The sequence below is a fragment of the Neopelma chrysocephalum genome, unplaced genomic scaffold, assembly GCF_003984885.1.
Source record: "Neopelma chrysocephalum unplaced genomic scaffold, ASM398488v2 Primary Assembly neopelma1_25, whole genome shotgun sequence".
NCBI classification, from domain to species: domain Eukaryota; kingdom Metazoa; phylum Chordata; class Aves; order Passeriformes; family Pipridae; genus Neopelma; species Neopelma chrysocephalum.
The window spans coordinates 9572183-9594029 of record NW_020897694.1 but is presented as its reverse complement, the minus strand read 5'-3'; the positions used below and the strand labels follow the sequence as shown (position 1 = coordinate 9594029).

The following is a 21847-nucleotide window of genomic DNA, read 5'->3' as shown; positions in this document are numbered from 1 at the left end:
AGGTTTGCCTGCATGGATGGTGCCATAGGCTGTGACCAAATCAAACTCCCTCTGCATTGCAACTCTGGGATCCTAAGGATTGTGCCTGATGTGAGAAAGGAAGGCTCACTGTTTTCAGTTCAGGTGCTTATTTTCTGCTAGGCTTAGGAACTGCACAGGAAAAAGATGCCTCATTCACATAAAAAAGAAAGTAAAGGAAGGCCTGCTTGAAAATAAACTGAGACTAGTAGCTGTATAGGTGTGAAGATGTCTTATGAGAGGAGCATGTCTAAAAATCTGGTGTTGAAAGATTTGAGCTGAGAACTGATAGGGGAAAGACAGAGCTGATAAACTGGAAAATCTGAAGGATTGAAATAGTTTAGGCAAAGATTTGGGGTTTGTTTCTAGAAATTGGAAGAAGCAGCAGCCTGACAGAAGGGATCTGGCTTGAAGCAAAGAGAACAAGTCAGGTTTGGAGGAAAGGGCTCGCACACTTCAGATCATTCCTAACATTCACTAGGGTATTCTGCACTTGAGATCCAGAAGGGAATGTAGACTGTTAAGTAGTAGCTTTTGCTGTCATCTGCAAAATGACTGTCAATTTCATTCCCCTCGTCATATTCCACATAGAAAAGAGCAAGCTTATTAATACCCTCAGTTACTACTTTGTGGATTTTGGTCCTGAAAAGGAATCCCAAAATAACAGAGTAGTTAAGGTAGGAAAGGAACTCTGGAGATCATCTAGTTCAAGCAGGGTCGGGCAGAGCAGTTTCTTTAGGGCTGTGTTCAATCAAGTTTTGAACATCTTCAAGGATGGAGACTCTCCAACCTGTCCTATTGAGACAGAATTTCATGCAGTTCATTTTGTACCTGTTGCCTTCTGTCCTATCACTGGACACAACGGAGAAGAGCCTGCCTGTGTCTTCTTTACTGTCCCTTACCTCCATCAGCAGGTGTTTAGAAACTTTGATAAGATCACACAAACACAAGCTTTTTCTTCTCCAGACTGGAGTCTCAGCTCTCTCAGCCTTTCTTCATGTGAAAGATTGTTCAGTTCTCTCATCATCTTTGTGGAAGTAAATAAAATACTTCAACTAATAAGGGGAATTAAAATTCAAAGGGGGAAATGTTTTTGTGGGGAAAATAAACAAACCACAACCTGATAACCGTAAAAAGAACATGAAGATCACAAAATGAAAAGGTAAGGGGTTAGGTAACTCCTACTTTAAGATTCTGCAATCTTCATTTGCCCCCTTGTGTCACCGTACTATGAAACAATCTTTATGATCACACAGAATATTCAACCTAATGATAGGACTGGCTGGGTGCAGGTGCTGGACCAGAGAAGATGTTTTTGGGCAGTGCCAGCAAGAAGCTTAATGCTGCTATAGGTGCTGCAGATTAGTAGAAAATTCTGTGGGCAATAGAATAACTGCTACAAGTACAGGAAACCATGTCTTCATGGTCATGTCAAGTGAGAATTCCTAAGAACTGGATGAGGTGTTTATTTTTCTGCCTTTATTCTTATATGATGCTAAACAAGTTACTGGGCCTTGGCTTCTGTAATACTTGTATTCTTCTTTACTTTAGAGGTGTCTAACTTAAGACTCTTTTGTCTGAAGGAAACACTGGCACTTTACATTTGTAGGTGAGTTTCTTGGGAGTTGTCATTTGAATTAAAATACTCTGTAATGTTATGTCTCCCAACAGCCTCCTATCTTGTTAAAGCATGCCCCAAACTGTGGCATACTATGATAGTTTCTACACCTCCATGTCACATTTAAAACAGGGATAATAGAAACTTAGCTGAAGGGCTGTTGGGGTTTGGTTGTTTAAAAAAACAAAACACTTTTGTTTAGTAGCTGTACTAGAGTACATTTCCTTATGGAATTTTCTATGGCATTCTTCAATTCTGATTTTGGAGGAAGAGGTGAGTATTGTGCGTCTTTTAAAGATGAGATCTGCAATCAACTTTTCTTGTTGCCAGCTCAAGTTGAGAAGCAGAGTTTCCATGTTGTTTATTCATGGTCTATTTGTGCAGTCCTCTGAACTCCAAAATACTCTGATTTGTGTCCTGTCTTGTCACTGATACATTTTGCAAATGTAACTCTTATTATTAAATACTTGTACCATTTTTGAATGTTGTTTCATAAGTAACATCTTCAATATTCTGTAAAATATTCTATACACTGAAGGTAATGTTCATGTTTGAACTTCATCATGTTTGACAATAAATTTACCTGTGAAGACCTATTTTGCAGAAAGAATGAACTAGTTGTACAGTGGTAAGCAGCGCATTGTTGAAAATGTAAAGTGACTTAGACCTGGGTATTTAGGACTTCTACAGGCCATTGTTCTTCAAATTTCAAAAGCAGTTTTCTTGGTACTGCATATGGCACACTTTGCTGAGTGAGAGTGGTCTGTACTGGGCATTTGGATACAGAGACCTGAAAATGTTTCAGCTTTTCCCTTAGTCATGGTATCTTGTTAAGTATTGAGGGAAGTCTGTCCTAGACAGGTAGCAATACTAACAGTAATGATGGAAATTTGAAATGTTTAGACTTCCTTTATCTTCTTCATCACAACCTGTCACAGAAATCACAAGAAATGATAGAAATATATCCAAAGTGGTGAGCTGCTGTTTTACTACAGTGTAACTTGAAGCTGAGCAGCAATTCTTCATGTAAGAAACAAGTAAACAAAACGTTTAAAACGTATTTGAAGGAAAACAATATGTCTGAGATATATGTGAATCTCCTTTCTAAGATGGAAGTTGCGTGTATCAGAATAAAATGTTTACCTATAAAGAGAAATAAGAAAGAATTATGTAAAAAAATACAGTGGCACAAGTGACAATGCTCATCTTTCTGTGAGGGGGATAATAATGTTTGGAGTATTTTTCACTCTACATAGTTTATTTCTACTGTTATTTAATGGCTTTCAGGTGCAGTTTTTTTCCACATTTTATTCACTCATAATAGCTCTGTATTTGTTAATAAATCAAATTTGAATTTATCTAATATTGCTTCTGTCTCTTAATGTAAAATTTGAACCTTATGTTTGAAAGTTCTGAAATTAACAAATTAATTATAGCAGCATTTATCCAGTTTGTATCTTCAGTCTAAAGTATACAGTGCTGAGTAGCTAAAGGCTGACTTAGCTTCTGTTGAGAGATAGGAACAATATATCCATATTGTTCTTTTCTGCTGCTTATAGCCATAGGAGACAGACATGGATAGAAAGTTTCACATTTCCCTATGTTTCTGCAGGGCAAGCAGTGGCTTTATTACCTATAAAGGAACCTTCTGTGTAAGCACCTTTTACACTTTCAAGTGGTTTTAAAAGTAAAACATTTTGGAATTTCTCAACAAATACACAGAAAAACTTTAAGTATTACAAAATTTGAAGTATATAAGGCATAAATTATAGCATATAAAATCTCAGATGTATACATTTTAATCTTTTATTGAAAGAAAGGCAAATTAAAAGCTTCAGGAGTTACGTTATTGGACCAGTTAGAATAGTCAACAATAATATATGACTATGGTTCTACAGTCCTGTGATTCTCGAGCCAGACAAGTTTTGGGATTGAGAGCCTTCCTGTTACCTTCAACATGAGCCTGGCTCTGATATTTCCATGGTGGTTTCACTAAATAACTTTACGTTAGTTTTTGGTAAGCTCAGCCAGCTGAATGTGCTTGCTGTGTGAGCAACAGTGCTGGCACCCTCCACTCTCAAGAATGGCAATCCAGTTTTAAAGTTAATTGCTTAAATCACTGTAAGGAATACTCAGGGCCTTATTCTTCCTTTCTTCATACTCCTACAGACAGGCTTTGCCTATCTGCTCTTTAAATCAGTATTAAACAGTCTAAAGACACCTTCATCTCTCTCTTCTGCAGAAGATTGGTGTCTACATGTGAAACCAACACAAAAATGCTTATATAGATATAGCTTCTTAGCTATAAGAAGCTATATATACATATAGCTTTACAGCTAAACAGCTGTGACACACCTTTCCTGTCATGAAGACAATGTGAGTGTCCCTCTTTTCCAACAAATGATATCTGTTTTTTTAGACACGTCAAAAAATACATTAAAACTGTATTATCCATCTATGTATAATGGAACTTCTGACTCAAAAATAAGACATTTTCAATAATATGAGACAAAGATGGACAAGAGCTCTAATGTTTTGGAGGTATGAAATCTCTTAAATGGCCTGTGTGACAACCAATTTTAGGAAGCGTCTGGATGGTAGGTGGTACAGTCAGAAAAAGGAATTCACTGCAGATGCGATAACATCGTGTAGCCAGACAGCCCCCTGTTGGTTGGATTGTTGTGGAGGTTCCAGAAAGGAATTGTGCTTGAGTTCAGCTATTCATTGCTTTCAACAAACTGGTTTTTTCATTTCCATATCACAAATAGAGAAAATGGAGGGGCAAAAAATGTGTGTGCTTGTAAAAACTGCCTTTGAATCAAGTTTTATCTCTTGTGTAAGACAAATGTTAAAGCCTGGTTAAATAGAATATCTCCACAGTTTCTTAATACCTTTATAGAAGCTTATTTTTAAAGCGCTGTAGTGGAAATTTAGAGCAGTACTTTGTCCTTGTGATAAAACTTAAGACTAGCATACTTTAATATCACATTTATAGTCTTACTAATGCAAAGAACTTAGATAAACTGCTGTCAAGAATGCAAGTAATAGATTTTAAAACATAAAAGTTTGTAAGCTGGCAGTGAACTAGCCTGATACATGCTCCAGCTTTATTTAATGACTGAGACTCTCTTGCAGGCACATCTATGAGAGCTTCTGCTATTTAACAAGGTGCAGTTTTACCAAGAGGCTTGGGTTTGGTTTTTTTTAATCGTTTCCTTTGCTTTAATCTGTTCTTTGTATGTGTTATAAGTTGCTACCAATGCAAGTAGCTGTATACTTCCAGTTTGTGTTTTCCCGTGTCCTGAGAAACTAAAAACCTTGTTCTTCAAATGAAATAGATGTCTAATATATTGGAAAATTAAAGGACACAAATTAGGTGTTTTGGTGGGGTTTTTTTTCTTCAAAGTGTTTGTAAGGAGAACCTAGAACCTCCCTTGTATTGGTTACTGTATATCCATATGGTAATGGAATGCTGTAGGTACTGTATGAGGTAGCCAGGAAAGTTTCCAGAAAAAACTCTGTCTCAGGGGCACAGGGTCCTCTGCTTTGACATAAACAATACAGAGGTGATCTCTTTCTTCATCAGATAAGGCCAAGGTTATAACAGCTCATCTTCATCTGAGGAACTGGAGTTGTGGCTGAAAATGCACAGCTGCAACAGTGTTAGAGAAACTGATGTGAGTTAATCTTCTACTACAGATGTAGGATGATGCCAAGAAAGCCAAAGTCTTAAGGAATCTTTCTGCCCCTCAAAACATGTTAAAAAATCTATTGTAATCAGATATCTTTAAACTGCTGACAGAAACAACAGAGGGTAAGTATACATGCTGTGATTGAAAAGGGGGAATGGGAAAGATGGGGTCAGACCAAAAAGCTGGTTTAAAATTGTCATGGCTTGCTAAAATCCATCAGAAGAGTTTAAGAAACTGGCTGAAACAATCTGAAACAAACCTGGTTTTCAGAAGCCTGAGGAGATCGAAGTTCACATCTCTTCTGAAAAAGTACCCAGTGGAAGTTGCCACAGATGTTGCCCATCTTTCTTGCTAAATCAAGGATATGTGCAAAAAAGAAATCACAAAATGGTTTTGTTCAAAGATTGTTGGCAGTGATAGCTATTACTCTTAGCAGATGAAAGCAAGCTGCAGGTAGAATTTCAAAGGGTAGTGGAATTTGCTTTTATTGGACTAACTGTGCAGTTCCTTGCAAGTTCCATATTTTTTCCTAAGATGTTTCCTGAAGTAATGGTAAAATGAGCATACAATAAATATAAGTACCCATTAAAGAACACTAAAGGAATACCTTATGTTTCCAGCAGATGAACACTGAGATAACGAAGTGTTTCTGAATTGCATCACAGATCTCTATTGTGCCAAAGTTCTGGTTTTTATTGCTAAAGAGAGCACCAGTAAAGGTGGCTTTAAACGGCTTTATGCTCCTACATTCTCTAAATCTGCTGAAGACAGAAAGCAGGGAGCAACTGCATGGCTGTTCAACAGCCAGCAAGGGTTCTCTCCTGCAATCTACCTCAAACTGTTTTCTTTCTAGTATATTTGAAGAAGCTTTTTGAGTTTCAGGGGGGTTTTGTTTGTTTGTTTGTTTTACAGGAGAGTTTACAATTCTCCTCACAAATTAGCAGCATAGGTAAGAGCCTGTTCTAGGTTGAAGAAGATTCAAATAACTTATCGTGCTCAGAAAAATTACTACATTTTTCCTCTTATGAGGAGTGGTTACATACTCCATTTCCAAATCAGGATTAAACTTTAGGACTTCCTCATGGTTCTTGGAGTATCTTTAATTTTTATTTTGTTTGAGCAATTCTAGTAGCTTAGAACATACAGGTAACTTGCAGAGCTCTTACACTGTGATCCCATTATTTTATGCTTACTCAGGCATAAAGCAGCCTGAGAAAGGCACTGCCTTACTCTATGAATGTATCTCAGTTTCCTCTAAAACTGCAGCTTTTAGAGGCTGCAGTTTAGCTGTGAGCAGTTGTCCAGAGCAGTGGACATTTTTAATGGTAATTAACAAAATCCTAACTGTATCTCTGTTTCTGGTTTTGTTTTTTGGTGTTTTTTTTCATATTTATTGCAGAGTTCTTTTAAAAATAGCACCTGGTCGTGGTGATATATAGTGTTTGAGTTTCTCAAGTTGCCAACAGGCTCTTTTGAGACACTTAGGCCTGAGGAAACTACTCTGGATCCCCATAAGGCTTATCCTTGAGATAGGAATTTCTTTGTCACCCTGTATGTTGAAACCAAATAGTTTATATTGCGCTTCTTTACCTTTGTAATTTTCTTGGTATTACATAGACAAAGCCAAAAAAACCCCTTCTGAATTCTATTATCTTTAAAAGTACTTGGAATTCTTGTGTCTGTCTGTGTGTGTTGTGCATTGATATGCAGGCACTGCTTGCAGCCATTGGTACCTGTACATCTGGAACTCTTTGAGTGGGACAACATTGTTCAGCAGCACTTGAGAAAGCAACGACTGTTTCCTTGTGCAAGAGCAGTGTTAATCCCGCCATCCCCTCATTTTTCGGACTACCAGTGGCTACAAAGAGAGATTTTCATTAGCCAATGATAGTAGCAATTTTCTTTTTCACTAATCTTTATTAGTGTTTTCTTATTCACTAATTTATATTAACACTTAAATAGATGCTAAGATGTGGTTTAGTTTAGAAACTAGCACTTCTGGTTTGTTGAGTTTTTGTTTTCTCTTTGGCTGGAGAAAGTGCTTTAGCCTATGAAGAATTCCTTGTCAATGCACACCCCATGAATGAGCACAACGTCCCTGGTGTTCAGACACTTACTGTGTGATGTAGTGGTGTCATTAAAGACTATCTGCGTAAGATACATTTTACTTGACTTGATGAGCATTACATGAATCTTCTAAGAAGGCTGAGCAAGCAACATATCTTGCCTCAAGATGTCACAAGCGATACAGGCAGGCACCTGGCCTCTGATTCTAGTTTGCCTGAGCAGAAACACTCGAGAAAGACCAGAACTTTTTGCTTTTCCCACTTCTTGTCCTAATAATAATAATGGCCAGTCTTCGCGAACGAAGATTTGGGGAAAGGTCTTTTACCTTTCCAGCCTGCGCAATGGATTTTTTAGGTGAGACACAGCCTGCGCTGAACTGAGCCCACCCTTTAATCCTAAGGTTCATCTGCCGGGGCCAAGCAAGCTTGGACAATGGCAGTGAGGTCCTCAGGATGTAGGTTTGTTTAGAGTGACCTTCTCATAGATGGATGGCCTCACAGGGCTAATGAGCTACCATCTGCCCGGGGGACTTGGGATTCGAACCCGTGGTCGCAGCAGTGAGAGTCCTGCATGCTAACCACTAGGCCACCAGGGGTCCCCACTTCTTGTCCTAGGCTGTCAGCAAGTCTCCTAACATGGCTAGACCTTGATTAGAGGGTGACAAGGAACAGAACATTTGCAAAATGGATCCTGATTTTCTTCTACATAAATTCTGAAGAAGTTAAGCATAGCTCAAACCTGGAAACACCAGGCAGTCCACTGATGCAGAATTGGAATTTTCCTGGTACGTCGTCTACAGTTCTTGGATCTCTTGGCAACCATGATTCTAGAGCAGAAATTATCCATAACAATGACACCAAAATTATTTATGGCAAGGTCGAATCACTTTTGGATGGCAGTGTTATGAAAGTTCAGCAAGGCTAAGCACTTGTTAACTATTTACAGGCCTTTTTGGCTCAGAAAGTAAATCCTTCAACAGTTCTGCTTGCTTATTCTGCTATCCCATTAGACAGGATAACTTTGGGGCCAGACAAGAAGGGTTTTCACAATCTTATGCCTTTGGGAGCAGAAAATCATGAGTGTTTAGTGTGCATTTCTTGCAGAGCCAAGGTTATGCAGCCTCTTTATGCACAAGAAAAGACCGACCCTCACCTTGCTACAACCTCCTTTCAGGTAATTGTAGAGCACTTCTTTGTTGTCCCAGGCAGCCAGCAACAGGACAAGAGGAAATGGCCCCAGACTGTACCCAGGGGAGGTTTAGGTTGGACATTAGGAGGAATTTCTTCTCAGAAAGGGTGATTAGATATTGGAATGGACTGCCCAGGGAGGTGGTGGAGTTACTGTCCCTGGAGGTGTTTAAGAGAAGACTGGATGAGGCACTCAGTGCCATGGTCTAGTTGACGTGGTGGTGTTTGGTTGGTCATAGGTTGGACTTGATGATCTCAGAGGTCCTTTCCAACCAAATTCATTCTGTGAAAGCTGCCTCCAATAACAGCAAATACTGATACCTAGAGCAAAAGGAAGCTGAAGTTTTATCTCCGCTGCAGAAAGAACTACCTTCTGAAAATGAGGGTCTCAAATAGCATATTATTAATTCATATCGCACATACTAATTTAAAATGGTAAGAATTGCCACAGACATGTAGAGAGGAATTTAGATATGGTGCAGCAGAGAGCATTGATGGCAGTAACAACATTTCCAGAGACAGACATCTTTATAAAAACTATTTCTTTATGGGTTTTCTGAAGCACAGGCTTTGCATTCTCTTTGTATGGACAAGGTTGTACACATTGTTCTTAGACCCCCAAGACAAGTAAACACCAGTTTCCAAGCACAGGCATCACAGAGCACAGGTTTTCCAACCATGCAGACCTTCATGCCCTCCAGGAAAGCAGCGCAAGACTTTGCCTCCAGTAGACCTGTATGCTTGTCACCACTTGTTTCAGAAGAGCAAAAACTCATGTATGCATGTCCTGAACACTTCATAAGTGATCTAAGAACTGGCATTAGATCCTTCACGCGTGGCTTTATCTTGGTGTTGAGGGTAGACAAGAAGATCATCTCCAAAGAATAGAGGTGATCCAAACCATAGCCACCTGATGTTCCACTAGCCTTCTGTGACTTCACATGATCAGCTTTTCTATTCAGTCTCAGAGCCTACCTCAGAAGCTCAATGAGAGCATGGGTCATGAGTCAGAGGATAGTGAGGCACTGGGACGGGTTGTCCAGAGAAGCTGTGGATGCCCCATCCCTGGAACTGTTCAAGGACAGGTTAGATGGGGTTTGAGCAACCTGGTCTGGTGGAAGGTGTCCTTGCCCATGGCAGGGGGGCTGGAATTAGATGATCTCTAAGATCTCTTCTGACCCAAACCACTCTGATTCTGTGGGTCTGACTTTCAGTAGCCATCCACAAGACACTGCTACAGCACAGCTTATGAATACAAACTGTAGCCAACAGAGGAGTCAAACAAATGTTCCTGTGCCTGTGAGTGCATTTTCCAGCCAAGTTCTGCAGGGAATCTCTGAAAGGTGAGTCTTGCAAGTGGATCGCCTTTTGTCCATCCTTTTTCCAAATGTATCCATAGAGATTTGGGGACTGCGTATGGACACCAGGGAATTCTAGATTGCACTATCACACTTTAAATGTCAAAGAAAACTCCATAAAAGCAGAAAGCACCATTGGCCTAATCAAGATGGGAGAAGTATCTCAGTTAAATTAAGGGCCATGCAGATACAATTTTTTATTTACATTCCTGACGTGGCCATAGTTAATCATTTAAGGTATTAATGTGTTCCAGAGATCCACAGTTTACTGAGCCATCTTCAGAAGATAATGTTTTGAATGATCATAGGTATCAAAGGAATATTATATGGCTTAAGGATCAAGTTGCAAATGGGGAAAACAATGTAAACCAGTCTGTTCCAGGAGATACATTTCCAATTTATGGAAAATTAGGAACTTACTAATAGGGTTAGTGCTTACCATGCTGCAACTGGAATTGAAACAAAGTCCACTAACAGGAAATATCCAGTAAGTATCCAGCAGGCTTATCACCCCAGCGCTACCAAAACAGTGCTGTTATTCTGATCTTCAGAGTTTGACCTCTGAAAGCTTAGCTTCTGTTTGCAGATGTGAGGTATTGACATGATTAATCCATCTGATGTCTGAATCCTGCAATGTTTCACTTCACAGCATATATGCAGAAATTACCTCCTAGAGAAAAATTCTCTTCTTCAGGTATGCAAACTATTGATATAAGATGTTCTGCAGATGCATTAAGCTAACACATTGGAAAAAAATAAAAAGTCCCGATAGTCTCATGAACATTTAAGTCTCTTGTCTAGATTATTCTGTGCCATTTCCATGTTCATATAGCAGCTATCACCCACCCATTCTTTCACCTCTATGAGATCTGCTTTTCCTTATCCAGTGGAATTGAAATTTCTGACAGCTCTGTTAACTGTCCTCCCTTTAAGACAATAAGTTGTGTCTCTTTGGTCCCAAAAAAGCTGTGACTCTTTCCAGCCTAATTTTATTCCTTAACACCCTCTTTGTAATAGGAAAGAAGTGAGTTGGCCACCTGAGGATCTCTGCCTGCCCTCATCACGTAGCCTTTTCCTCTGTTCCACCAGTCCCAGGCTGAGGAGTGGGCTGAAGGCATATTAAAAACATGAAGATTAAAGGATAAAAGGATGAGCATGCCTTCTGTTTATTGTTGAATACAACATTGCAAATAAACCGGTATGTCAGCAATTATTTTATTACTCAGTTTAGATATCACTGGGGAATAAAACCAAAAACCATAAACCAGTCTTTTCAGAAGGCCCTCAATGAAAGCTACAAACTGCCTTTGAAATTCAAAGAAAACTCAGTTCCTGACTCCAAAGTACTAGTAAAACCCCAGACTTGATGTTTCCAGTCTATTGCCTTTTTTTTTTTTCCAGTGGAGAATCAGGATGGAACAATGTTGCAATGTTTAATTCTTCACAGTTTCAGCAAGCACTCAGCTGACTGCTGTAGCAGTAATTTGCTTAGAAAGCAAAGCCCTAAATTAATTTTCTTCAGCAGACTTGTACACATTACTGTTTCCAACCTTTAGGGCTACATTCATTATCCCTCTGACCAGAAAGAAGCTAACAATTATTGAACCATTCCATTAGAATGAAAACAGAGTAGAAATAGAGGAAGGATTCTTGGAAAAATTTACACATCAGATCACACTTCAGGGTGTTATTTCAGCAGAAACTACATGATGGTCTAGAAAACTGACATTCCCTTTTTCTTTTTTTTTAAACAGAAGTCAGATTTATTTGTATTTTATATGATGACTAGTGATTTACATTTCACCCACCCATTTGAGAATATTCAGGGCTCCAGGCATATCTCCAGCCAGAACCAGACTATTCAAATCATTGTTGGTCCATCCATTTGCTAGTCACAACAAGGCCTTCTGTGACTAATTATGGCCTGACTGCAGCAGGAGAGGCAGCTTCAAAGAATAGGAATCTTCAGACGCACTAGCAGTTCCTTTGGTTCTTAAATTTGTTATTTATGTGGATTACATTGAGTTGACAGATTTAACTGGGCTGTTGAAGATATGGTCAAAGAAGCAGAGTCATTCCCTTCCCTTTTATTGTTTTCTGAAGACATAACAGTCATATGCATCTGTCACTAAAGAGAGGAAGTTCTCCATCACTGGACTTCATTTGGGCTTTTATTTGCTGTTTCAGTAGCATCTGGGAATAGATCAATATAATATTTGGTAGGGAGTTGTATTTCCTGGTGATGCACTGTAAATCTTTTACTGAAGATACTCCCTCTGTTTATTGTTGAAAATCAATAAAAATAAACCTTGTAAAGTTAAAGCCTGGCAATGGTTCAGCACAAATCAGAAGGAAGGAGTAAGAAGCAATGAGCCTCCCTCCTCTTCTTGGATAACTCCCAGCTTGTTTCTCAGTGAATATTTAGTAACACTTTCCAGCAATCTGAGAAAAAATTTAAAAAAAAATATTCAAAGTTACAAATGCTTTGTTGTGAACTCAAACAGGGCTTCTGATCCACTTTGGTGGCTTTCTGGTACTGAATTGGAATATACCTTAGACTTATCCACTGCAGAGATAGACAAAAGCACATCAGCCTTGCTCAGCTCAGATTAGAGTTACTGTTGAGCATCGGAAAGCTAGAAAACAACCAAAACAGGTAGAAAGTAGGAACAGCCCAGTGTGCAGAAAAGTTTCTCCAAAATTAAAAGAAGTAACTACCCCTGGGCATGATACAATTACTCCAGCATCATTCTTTCACCCTATGGCTATTATTCCTCATATACAGCATCTTAGGGAGTAGTCTTCTACTATTTCCACGAAAGTCAGTGGTTTGGAATTATTAAGTTAAGGGGAAAATTTCTCAGTGCTGTGGCCAGAGCAAAGAGATCGGTCTTAACCTAAATAGTATCTCAGTCTATAGTATCAATTTCAATAGCTTTATTTAAACATCTATTCTTAATCAATTATAGATTCACATGAACACTGGCTGCAGAACCTGTAAGAATGCACCGATTGCACTTCCCAAAGAAACAAAAACCCCTATGAACTGTTATATTGAAATCAATACTCAAAGAACAAGAAGGTATTTCACAACAGACTCCCTCCTTCCTGGTATCAGCAGATTACTGAACAATTCAGGTGGTAAATAAATGACAGGTCCCCAGAAGAGATAAGAAGGACACAAGAGAACTTTCCACTGTGTGAAGAAGCAGACAAAAAGTTACATAAAAGCACAAAAAATTTAACCAATCACTACAAAAGGAAATCATCACAGTACAAGAATGGGAAGATGGAAAAAGTGTGGTGCCTCTATCCCACTGGGATATCCAACAGGCACCATAAGATTGTGCTGGTAAAGCCCTTGACAGTCTTGAACATAGAAATACAGGATGCAATCCAACTATAAAGGAGGGAAAAGTTATTAAAATACAAGAACATGAAGCAAATGAGGTGTTGCCTTTCTCAATCATCTGCCTTTTGCAAATCCACCAAGCTACCACCTCTTCTTAGATGATCTACTTCTGCCATGTAAACTGCTGTCCGTGTGAGACAGGATGACGGTTGGGTTCCCTTTCCCTCTAGTGATCTGTTTACTGCTCTGGCAGTCTGCTTGCCTGGTACAAAGCCAAAGAGAGCTCACTGCTTGCTGTGAGTGAGCGAGGGGGCTGCCCCAACACTGCAGCAGTCCCTTTCTAGCATCTTGGACAGTGGAACAGTTTGCACATTTCTGCTGAATCCATGGAGTAATAAAAAGGCAAATACAGCAGTTAAATTTACTGAAATCAGCAAATTTTGCATCTTCCCAGGAAAAAAAGAATTCTCTTGAGAAAGTTGGCAATGACTTGAAGAAGTGGATCATGTCAGGGATAACAAATTTCTTCATTGGAAAAAGTAGTCTAAATGTGTCAAAATCCCATTCCTATTTAATCAAAAATAGAGTAGATGTGAGCAATCAGAGCTTCTGGCTCTGTCACATGTAAAAGCATGACCAAGTCACCTACAATATGCTGCTAGTCTAACAGAGATTGTGCTGTGAGGTATCAGAGTTAACTTGCCTGCCAAGATCTGGGTTGAAAGTACTCAGTTTAGCACATAATCTGGTTTTGACCAAGCGGCTTTTAGAATCACTCAGACTCATAGTTCCCATAAGCCAAATTCACTTCTACTTGTACAGCTGTTCCCTTCTCTGCAAATGCACCAATGTGAACTGCTCTGCTGAGCGCATACCACATGGTCTGCTCTCTGCTGCATCCTTGCTTTTTGGGACCTCAGAACGGAAGGTGCAGTAACAACATTGGCCACTACTAAATTCCTGCCCTGATGCCTGCAGGTTACACTGCATACCACTCCAAAGAGGGCACAGAAAACTCTCATCCTGGCTCAGCAATGCTTTGCAGTAGCATAAATGATCATGCAAGGTGGAGGCCAGCTGAAGATCCTCCTAGTAAATCGATGCTACTTTTATATTGACTTGTCTGCAAATGAACATAATTTCACCCCTTCCTCCATGATTACTGTTATTTAATTGTAGCTTGAAGCTACACAACACCTGTAGCTCTACCATCACTGCTTTCATTTTCTGTATAAAGAAATCCAGGAAGGTGCTTTCCATTGAAGAACCAGCTTCAGTTAAATTAATTAATTCAATTAATCTTCAATTAAAGTCATAGTTATCCTACTAGTATAGGTCACAACACATTTCTATCAGGTTCTTCACACACATACACACATGCTCTCAAACTTATTTAAGCAACTATCAGTCAAAAAAAAAACAACAACAAAATGGAAGTGTTGTATAAGAGCCTAGTCATGTTCTCTGAAGGCACACAAGTGACAGAAGGTGACAATTCACAGTTCATTGCTAAGAGTAAATGCTAGAAGAACTCTGGGAATCCAAGCTTGCTGACAGTCATGTGTTTCACTTCAAAAAAACATGCAGTCTCACAGTATGCCATTACCCAAGGTCGAGGTAAAGCACATACAGTCCTTTACATGACAGGAAATTGCACTGGTATATTTTTCCACAGCCAAAATAATGCATTCATAGAATGATGTTTGTGCTGAATAAAAATTAATCCCTGAGGGGAACAAAAAAGTGTTCAGCATTAGCCCACCATAAGTTGTTACTGAAATGGTTGTACCAAATATTCATTTTGCCAAAGCCATGGACCATGGGTGATGCCATAGGTTAAAACTCCAGGGCTTTTTAAAAATGGAAATATTTCATATTTTCTTTCACTTTATTTATAAAAAAAGTAATCCAAACCTCAATTTTCCAAGTGGCTGCTACGGCAAGGAAAATAAAGTCAGTATTCTTGTGGTAGATGAAATAGCATAACTGTTACTATGAGAGGTTCGGAAACTAGTCTCACTTAGTTTACATCGCTACTATCATCAATCATTTAGGGCATGGTGTCTAAATGCAGCCTCAAGTCTATTTTTTTAACTTTTTCCATAAAAAGTTATCACTTTTTGTCTTGTGTTTCTCATTATTATTGGCAAGCTTCTCCACCAACAATATTCACAGTCAATGATTCACTCAATACTCAACATTATTGTTTTCATACAAGGAGTGTCATCTCTGTAGTAGAGCAACCTGTGGGGACAGTTACCCACACAGCTGTGTCACCTGAATGCTGCCATCAGCAGGCTGACCTCAAAGCCCACCATGACAGGCTTTCTGACGCAGACCTTCAGAGAAGGTCTCCACAGAATCATAGAACAGGCCAGGCTGAAAGGGAACTCAAAAAATCATCTGGTCCACCCTTTCATGGGAAAGGGAGCCCTGGTGGAATCATTTAGCATCCTCTTCAAAATTTCCAGCATTGGAGTCTCCACTGCATCTGTGGGGAGGTTCTTCCAGTGAATGATGGTTCTCACTGTAAGAAATGTCTTACTTCAAGACAAATATTGACATTATTGCCAAAAAAAATCCCATTTGAAGTGAAAGCATTCTCGCTTACATTCCTCAAAATTTATTACATTATATAACCTGTAAGGACCTTAGGAGATGTAGTCCCATAATCACATTATTCTCAACACAAAAAGCTCTAAAACAAGCAAAGAAGACCTCACTGTTTCTACTGAACTTCTGAACTTCTGTCAAGCTAAAATGCCCTACAGTGGTAGCCCAAAAAAAGGGATGTCTGACAGTGGTGCTACCAGTCTGGGAAGATCCATTTAATTGAAACTCCTCAGGGCAAGAAATGTATGGGCGAGTCCTACCACCCACCCTCATTATTAAGTGTTGCAAATAAAGTAAAGCATTCACATTTTAAAGCTAATGAAAAGCCAGACCTAATCAGTCTCACCTTGAATATTGTGTGCAGTTCTGGGCACCACAATATAAGAAAGATATTAAGATATTAGAGAGTATCCAAAGGAGGGCAACGAAGATGGTGAAGCACCTTGAGGGGAAGTCATGTGAGGAACTTGGTCTGTTCAGCCTGGAGGAGACTGAGGGGACACCTCATTGCAGCCTACTTCATGAGGGGAAGAGGAGGGGCAGGCCGATCTGTTCTCTGTGGTGACCAGTGACTGGACCTGAGGGAACAGCATGAAGCTGAGTCGGGGGAGGTTTAGATTAAATATCAGGAAAAGGTTCTTCACCCAGAGAGTGGTTGAGCACTGAAACAGGCTCCCCAGGGCAGTGGTCACAGCACCAAGCCTGACAGAGTTCTGCAGCATTGGACAATGCTGTCAGGGACATGGTGGGATTCTTGGGGTGTCCTGCACAGCACCAGGAATTGGACTTGATGACCCTGATGAGTCCCTTCAAACTCAGCATATTCTGTGAGTCTACGGTCAGCCAAGATAGCCCAAACAATCTCTACTAGGCTGTTTATAGCTTTGGAAAGATGGTGTTTTATCAACAACAAAAGCCAGATGCAAATAATTGATCCCTGAAGTTACTGCTATCTTCTTTCCTTGTCTTGAAGGGAGGGCAAAAGATTCTTAATTTATAAAGCCTCATTAACTTACCTCTCCCAGTACCTGAGCTAATTTTGGCATCTTTACAAATCTTTGTACAGGGCTAACATTCCCAAGGTTTTTAAAGCCAATGCTGCCAAGCCTTCCTTCTAATTGTGTTGCATTTAACAAGTATTAAGAAATCCTTTGTAGTATTTTGTTTAAAACTGTATTAACTCTTCCATCTGAAGGACTGGTTATCATACTTCCATCCTTTTTATGGTTAAAGCTCTAGAAATTAGCTGACCCTTTGCTCACAAAGACCTTTATCATTTAATTCTCAGCACTGAAGAACAGCTTCATGCCTTTGGAGTGGGAGGAGGACAGAGGAGTATTCTACAAGAGACAGTAATGTGTTATTTCACAGAGCCTGGTGATGGCTTCACAAAGCTACACAGCAGTACAACTTGGGATCTTCCCGTTACTCTGCTCTCAGCTAATTTCAAGAGATTCAGTGAGAAGGAGAAGCAATCATCAATCATTGAGGTTTGAATTCCTCCTCCAGCCACTTCTCCAAACTGTTGGGATGACAGTTGTGTCAAGCTGTTATTTCTTCATGTATTACAATGTTTTTAAAATCTACTTACAGATTAGCACAGAATATAAAAATTATTTTCAAGAAGAAATGGCTGATGCTTTTTGAGTTCCTATGTAAATTCTAGCCACAGAGAAAAACAAAAACAACCCTTGAAAATGCTGGAATCTGGTCCACAAACCCAGTATTGAATCTGTGGTTCTTTTATTTAGAGTTGAAGAGGGTGGAGCAGTGAAAGGCAGGAAAACAATTTTTTTCCGAGTACTTAAAAAAAAAATTGCTTGTTTGTTACTTCCCTCAATAGTTGCAGTTTCAAACAAGCCAACAAAAAAAGACCGCTAGTGCTGACACACCCCTCTTCCACCTCAAAAGATGAAAGGAAAAGCCTTTATTTCCCTTTCTGCATTTGGCTTCTCCTTGCCTGTGCTACCCCAGAGCTCCCTGGGGTTTGGTTCACTGTGACAGTAAGGCCTGATGGCCCCTTCATCCTTTCAAAACTGTAGCATTCAACCTTTTCTTCACTGGCGACTGTCCTGGCACTTATGAGGCGAAATCCATCTTTGAGTAAAGTGTGAAACAGGAGGCCTAGCACATTAGTACCATTAATCAGCTTCCTATTATCAGGCTTTATGGAAACAAACCTAAAATCAGAAAACAAAAAAGGCAGTTACAACACACATTAACACTTCTTGACAGTGCAGTGCAGCTCACGTATTTACAGCAACCAAGGTTCTGTAAACCTCTGAACTCCTTCCTTCATTAACAGTAATTCTCAGTTCATCCAGTTACATGTCAAGGAAGAAGCACTTCTCTTTCACACACCCTTCCTACCCTCCCTCAAAACTTACTTTCTTAAGAAAATAGCTGTGACAACCTCCATCTCGTTTCACTTAATGAAGGAGAGGGGAGTGGCAGGCTCTATTTAATGCTGCAACTGTTTTTCAGGTAAGAGTAAATGATGGTCAGTGAAGTCCCGTTCACGCCAAGAGCATCACTTTCCAGCACACGGGATCTCTCTCTACAGTGACATTTATTGCAAAGTTACCTGGTACAGCAGGTCTTGTGGCAACAAGTATGAAAATCATTTTCACATTGCATAAAATTCTACTTGATATAAAGTACAGTGTAAGAATCTACCCAGACATTTTGAGGAACAGAAGTCAGGTAAAGATTCTATTACAAAATATATAAGCTGACAGGGGTGAAACTGCTTCACAGTTCACAGGGAAGTACACCAAATATTTGTGGAAAGCACAAAAAAAGGCAAGAGAATCCGTGTCATCACAAAGATTAAGACAGAAATTCAGCAAGCAACATAATCAAACTTGACTTGTTTCATCACTCAAGATAAGCTTTTCTATTGATCTGCAGAGGAAAATTTTTACCAAGTCTGAAGAAATAAAAGAAACAAACAAATATTTTCCTCACTATTTAAGTTGCCATAACCTACTCAACCAATTGTTAGTCCACTAAAATTAGTAATACATTACAAAGTTAAGGTTTGGCACACAAATATACGTTGCTTCATGAATGCAGAGTAGTTTTTCTTCTACTTGCTTAGCCAAAGAAAGCTGGAAGAAAGAAAAAGTTTATTTTCTTTTATAAATAATCAAAAGACTGCTGTGTTGGTTCATATAGTCAGATAGAATAACCCTTTTGGAACTATTTCAATGAAATTTCCATAAAATTCCAGATGTTCTAACAGCCACAGAGGACAAATTAGGTTACATTTTCATATATAGCAAGAACATGCCTCCATACAGTAGAGACATCCAGCAAAAGCTTGTTTAAAAATGTAAGTTATCATTAGAATACGCACAAAAGTTACTGATACACAGTAATCTTAATAAAAACAGAACCTGGCTCTGAATTCAAAGAAAACCCACTATGTAGCATATAGTTAATAATCTACCCCTTCTCCCTCCCCCCAGTTAAAGGCTCTACAAAAGCTCTCCAGTCCCTGAAATGCTATCTTGGTTTCACTGATGTTTTTAACCCTGTTTAGACATTCTCTTTTTCCTCTTTTCCATATGAAAGCCTTTTGGACCATGAGCTAGTGGAGACTTTAGGCTTCGCCCCAGTACTTCGCTCCTTTACTTTGTCTCCTTTGCTTCATTTTACTCTGTTTTTCATGTCCTCTATAAGGTAATTGATGCTGTGAAATTTAAAAGCTAGTGAGGAGGAAAGGGCAGACAGAAAGACCCAACAGAACTCATAAACAAACATCAGCAATATTTTAGAAAGCTGAAGAACAGGCAAATCAGTGTAACAGAAATTAAACTGGGTGTTTCAAAACTAGAAAAAGATAACATTAAACTAGCAGAAATAAGGAAACATAGTTCTTTTCTCTCAGACAGTTTCTTTAAAACGAGCTTTGCTAGCACATAGGGTGCGCTACCTGAACTAGAAGTCACAAAGACATCACCATAACGAGAAGTCACACTAGGAGAGTACCTTGCCACAAACTGGTCCCCAGCAGAGTACTCAGTACCACACTGAAAAACCATGTCGTGATGAGAAGGTCTTTCCAAAGGGAGTGGAACGAGTGTTTTCTGAGAAGGAAAAGGGCTGCTCCAGCTTTGTCCTGACTGCTGCCCTGTAAACACAGTGATCTGCTCAGCTAGTGCCTCAACGGTGGTACTGCAAGAACCAAAGATCCGGAAAAAGGCCTGCATTTCTTGGAGAGAAAAACGCACTTCCAAGATCTCCAGCCTCGGCTTTAGCAAGTGTTCCTGGCTCAAGAGGTCAGCCAGGGGGTGGAGTCCATAGAATTCTGCTTCTCTCCGCAGCCTCTGATAGTCTGAGAAATCAGTTGGTAAGGAGACCTGTAGAGTCCTCAAGAAGTCCATGATGTAACTAAACAAAGCTCCATCTCTGTCCACAAAAAATTCTCCATTCACCAGTTTGAATTCACAGTCATCATGGTTCAACATCCGTGCCAGCCTGGACTCAGGGAACCGCTGCAAGGTAGAAGCCTGGGTTACATATCTCACACCTCCCACGCTCAGAACGACCACCTCTTGATTACTCATCGCTGCCTCAGCCACTCAGGAATCATTACTCTCTGATCTACATGTTTGTGACTTGATCTTTCCTAAATTGCAAGGCAGCTGCAGCTGCAAGAACCAGTGAGTGGGTTTTGCAAGTGTTTAGAGTGAGGTGTGGAGCAGCAACAGGATTCCCAGGCAACAAAGATGTAAATATCATGTACAATAGTTTTGTTTGCTGGGTTTGGTTACTTGGTAACTTTGATTCTTGGAATTTAATGTTTTATTTTTGAAATGAACAGCTTGAAAGGACTACTGGAATACAGTGAATAGACCGTCACAACTTATTAAAGCTTTAGAGAGGCAAATGACTATTCCCAAAGTATGGCACACGTTACGTTTGTTTTCTGTACATATCAACTCAATCGTTCATTCCATACACTGCTGTTCATAAGACCACTGCAAAAAGAGGTTAGATGTGCTTCAAGCAAGACATTTCAGTATTGTATGCTCCTAAAGAAGGGCACTTCAGAGAACTCAAGCTTAAGGTTCACTTTAAATCACTGTTATCCTAAGGCCAAGTCAATACACCCAGAAAATTCAATTAACTCCTGAAACAAGATACACAAAAATAAAGTAACAGTAGAAGAACCTATATAAGTTCCAATGCTAAAGCACTTCAAAGATCAACAATATCTATACACTTGTTGCATGACACAACTTGTTCAAGGAATCATCCAATCATTTTTCCTGGCTTTTGGAATTACGATCAGGGGAGACAGAGAGGGACAGGAAAAAAACTGCTCTACCTGCCACCTCTGCAGGGCTAAAGCTCAAGCTGCCTTCCTGCGGCAGACCCCTGCATGCCTTTCACTGCACTAAACTTTGCATTAAGGCCACTTTTTAAGAAAGTGGGGCTTCAGAGAAACATGGATCTCAGAAAACAGCTCAGTTACCCCAAAAATTCCATGCTGGAAAAGTAAACTGCAAAGTACGTACTATCTGCAAAGTACATACGATCTTGCGGCTTGTTCTTATCAACCTCAAGTGATTTCTCATTACCTCTAGAATTTATGCTTGCCTTGAAGACACATTTTTGTATAGAACGCATAATTTGAATGCACAAGATAATTACAACATTTAGTTATACAAAAAAACCCCACCAAATAGCTATTTCAGTGAGAAGTGAAATACATTGTCAGACACAAAGTGGCTCTAGACTGTGAATGACGCATGCTGCATTTTGCAGAGGAAGGGCAGTCCTCAGCAAGCCTGTCAATACAGCACTCACCTCAACCACAACTGCTCTTCCTCTTACCAAATGACCTCCTAGTTAGAAAAAAATATTTCTTAAACTAAGATCTTTTGTCTTATTCTACAATTATATTAACATTGAACTAAGTACACAGTTCAGCC

General features: G+C 39.5%; 1 protein-coding gene across 1 annotated transcript; it reads right to left on the bottom strand.

The window, feature by feature from the left end:
- Positions 1-17052: 17052 nt before the first annotated feature.
- KCNRG (potassium channel regulator) lies at positions 17053-20827 on the bottom strand. Its single transcript, XM_027674398.1, has 2 exons — positions 19899-20827; positions 17053-18085 (listed from the first exon to the last, which is right to left on the bottom strand). The coding sequence occupies exons 1-2, from the start codon at positions 20474-20476 to the stop codon at positions 17833-17835; spliced, it is 831 nt and encodes a 276-aa protein (XP_027530199.1). The 5' UTR covers positions 20477-20827; the 3' UTR covers positions 17053-17832.
- Positions 20828-21847: the final 1020 nt, after the last annotated feature.

What these genes read in the sequence shown, in the direction of transcription:
- KCNRG (XM_027674398.1), bottom strand. Translation starts at nt 20,476, where the DNA reads ATGAGTAATCAAGAGGTGGTCGTTCTGAGCGTGGGAGGTGTGAGATAT. An exon ending in GGGGACCAGTTTGTGGCAAG is followed by an intron (nt 18,086 to 19,898) that starts GTACTCTCCTAG and finishes TTCTGATTTTAG; the next exon opens with GTTTGTTTCCATAAAGCCTG.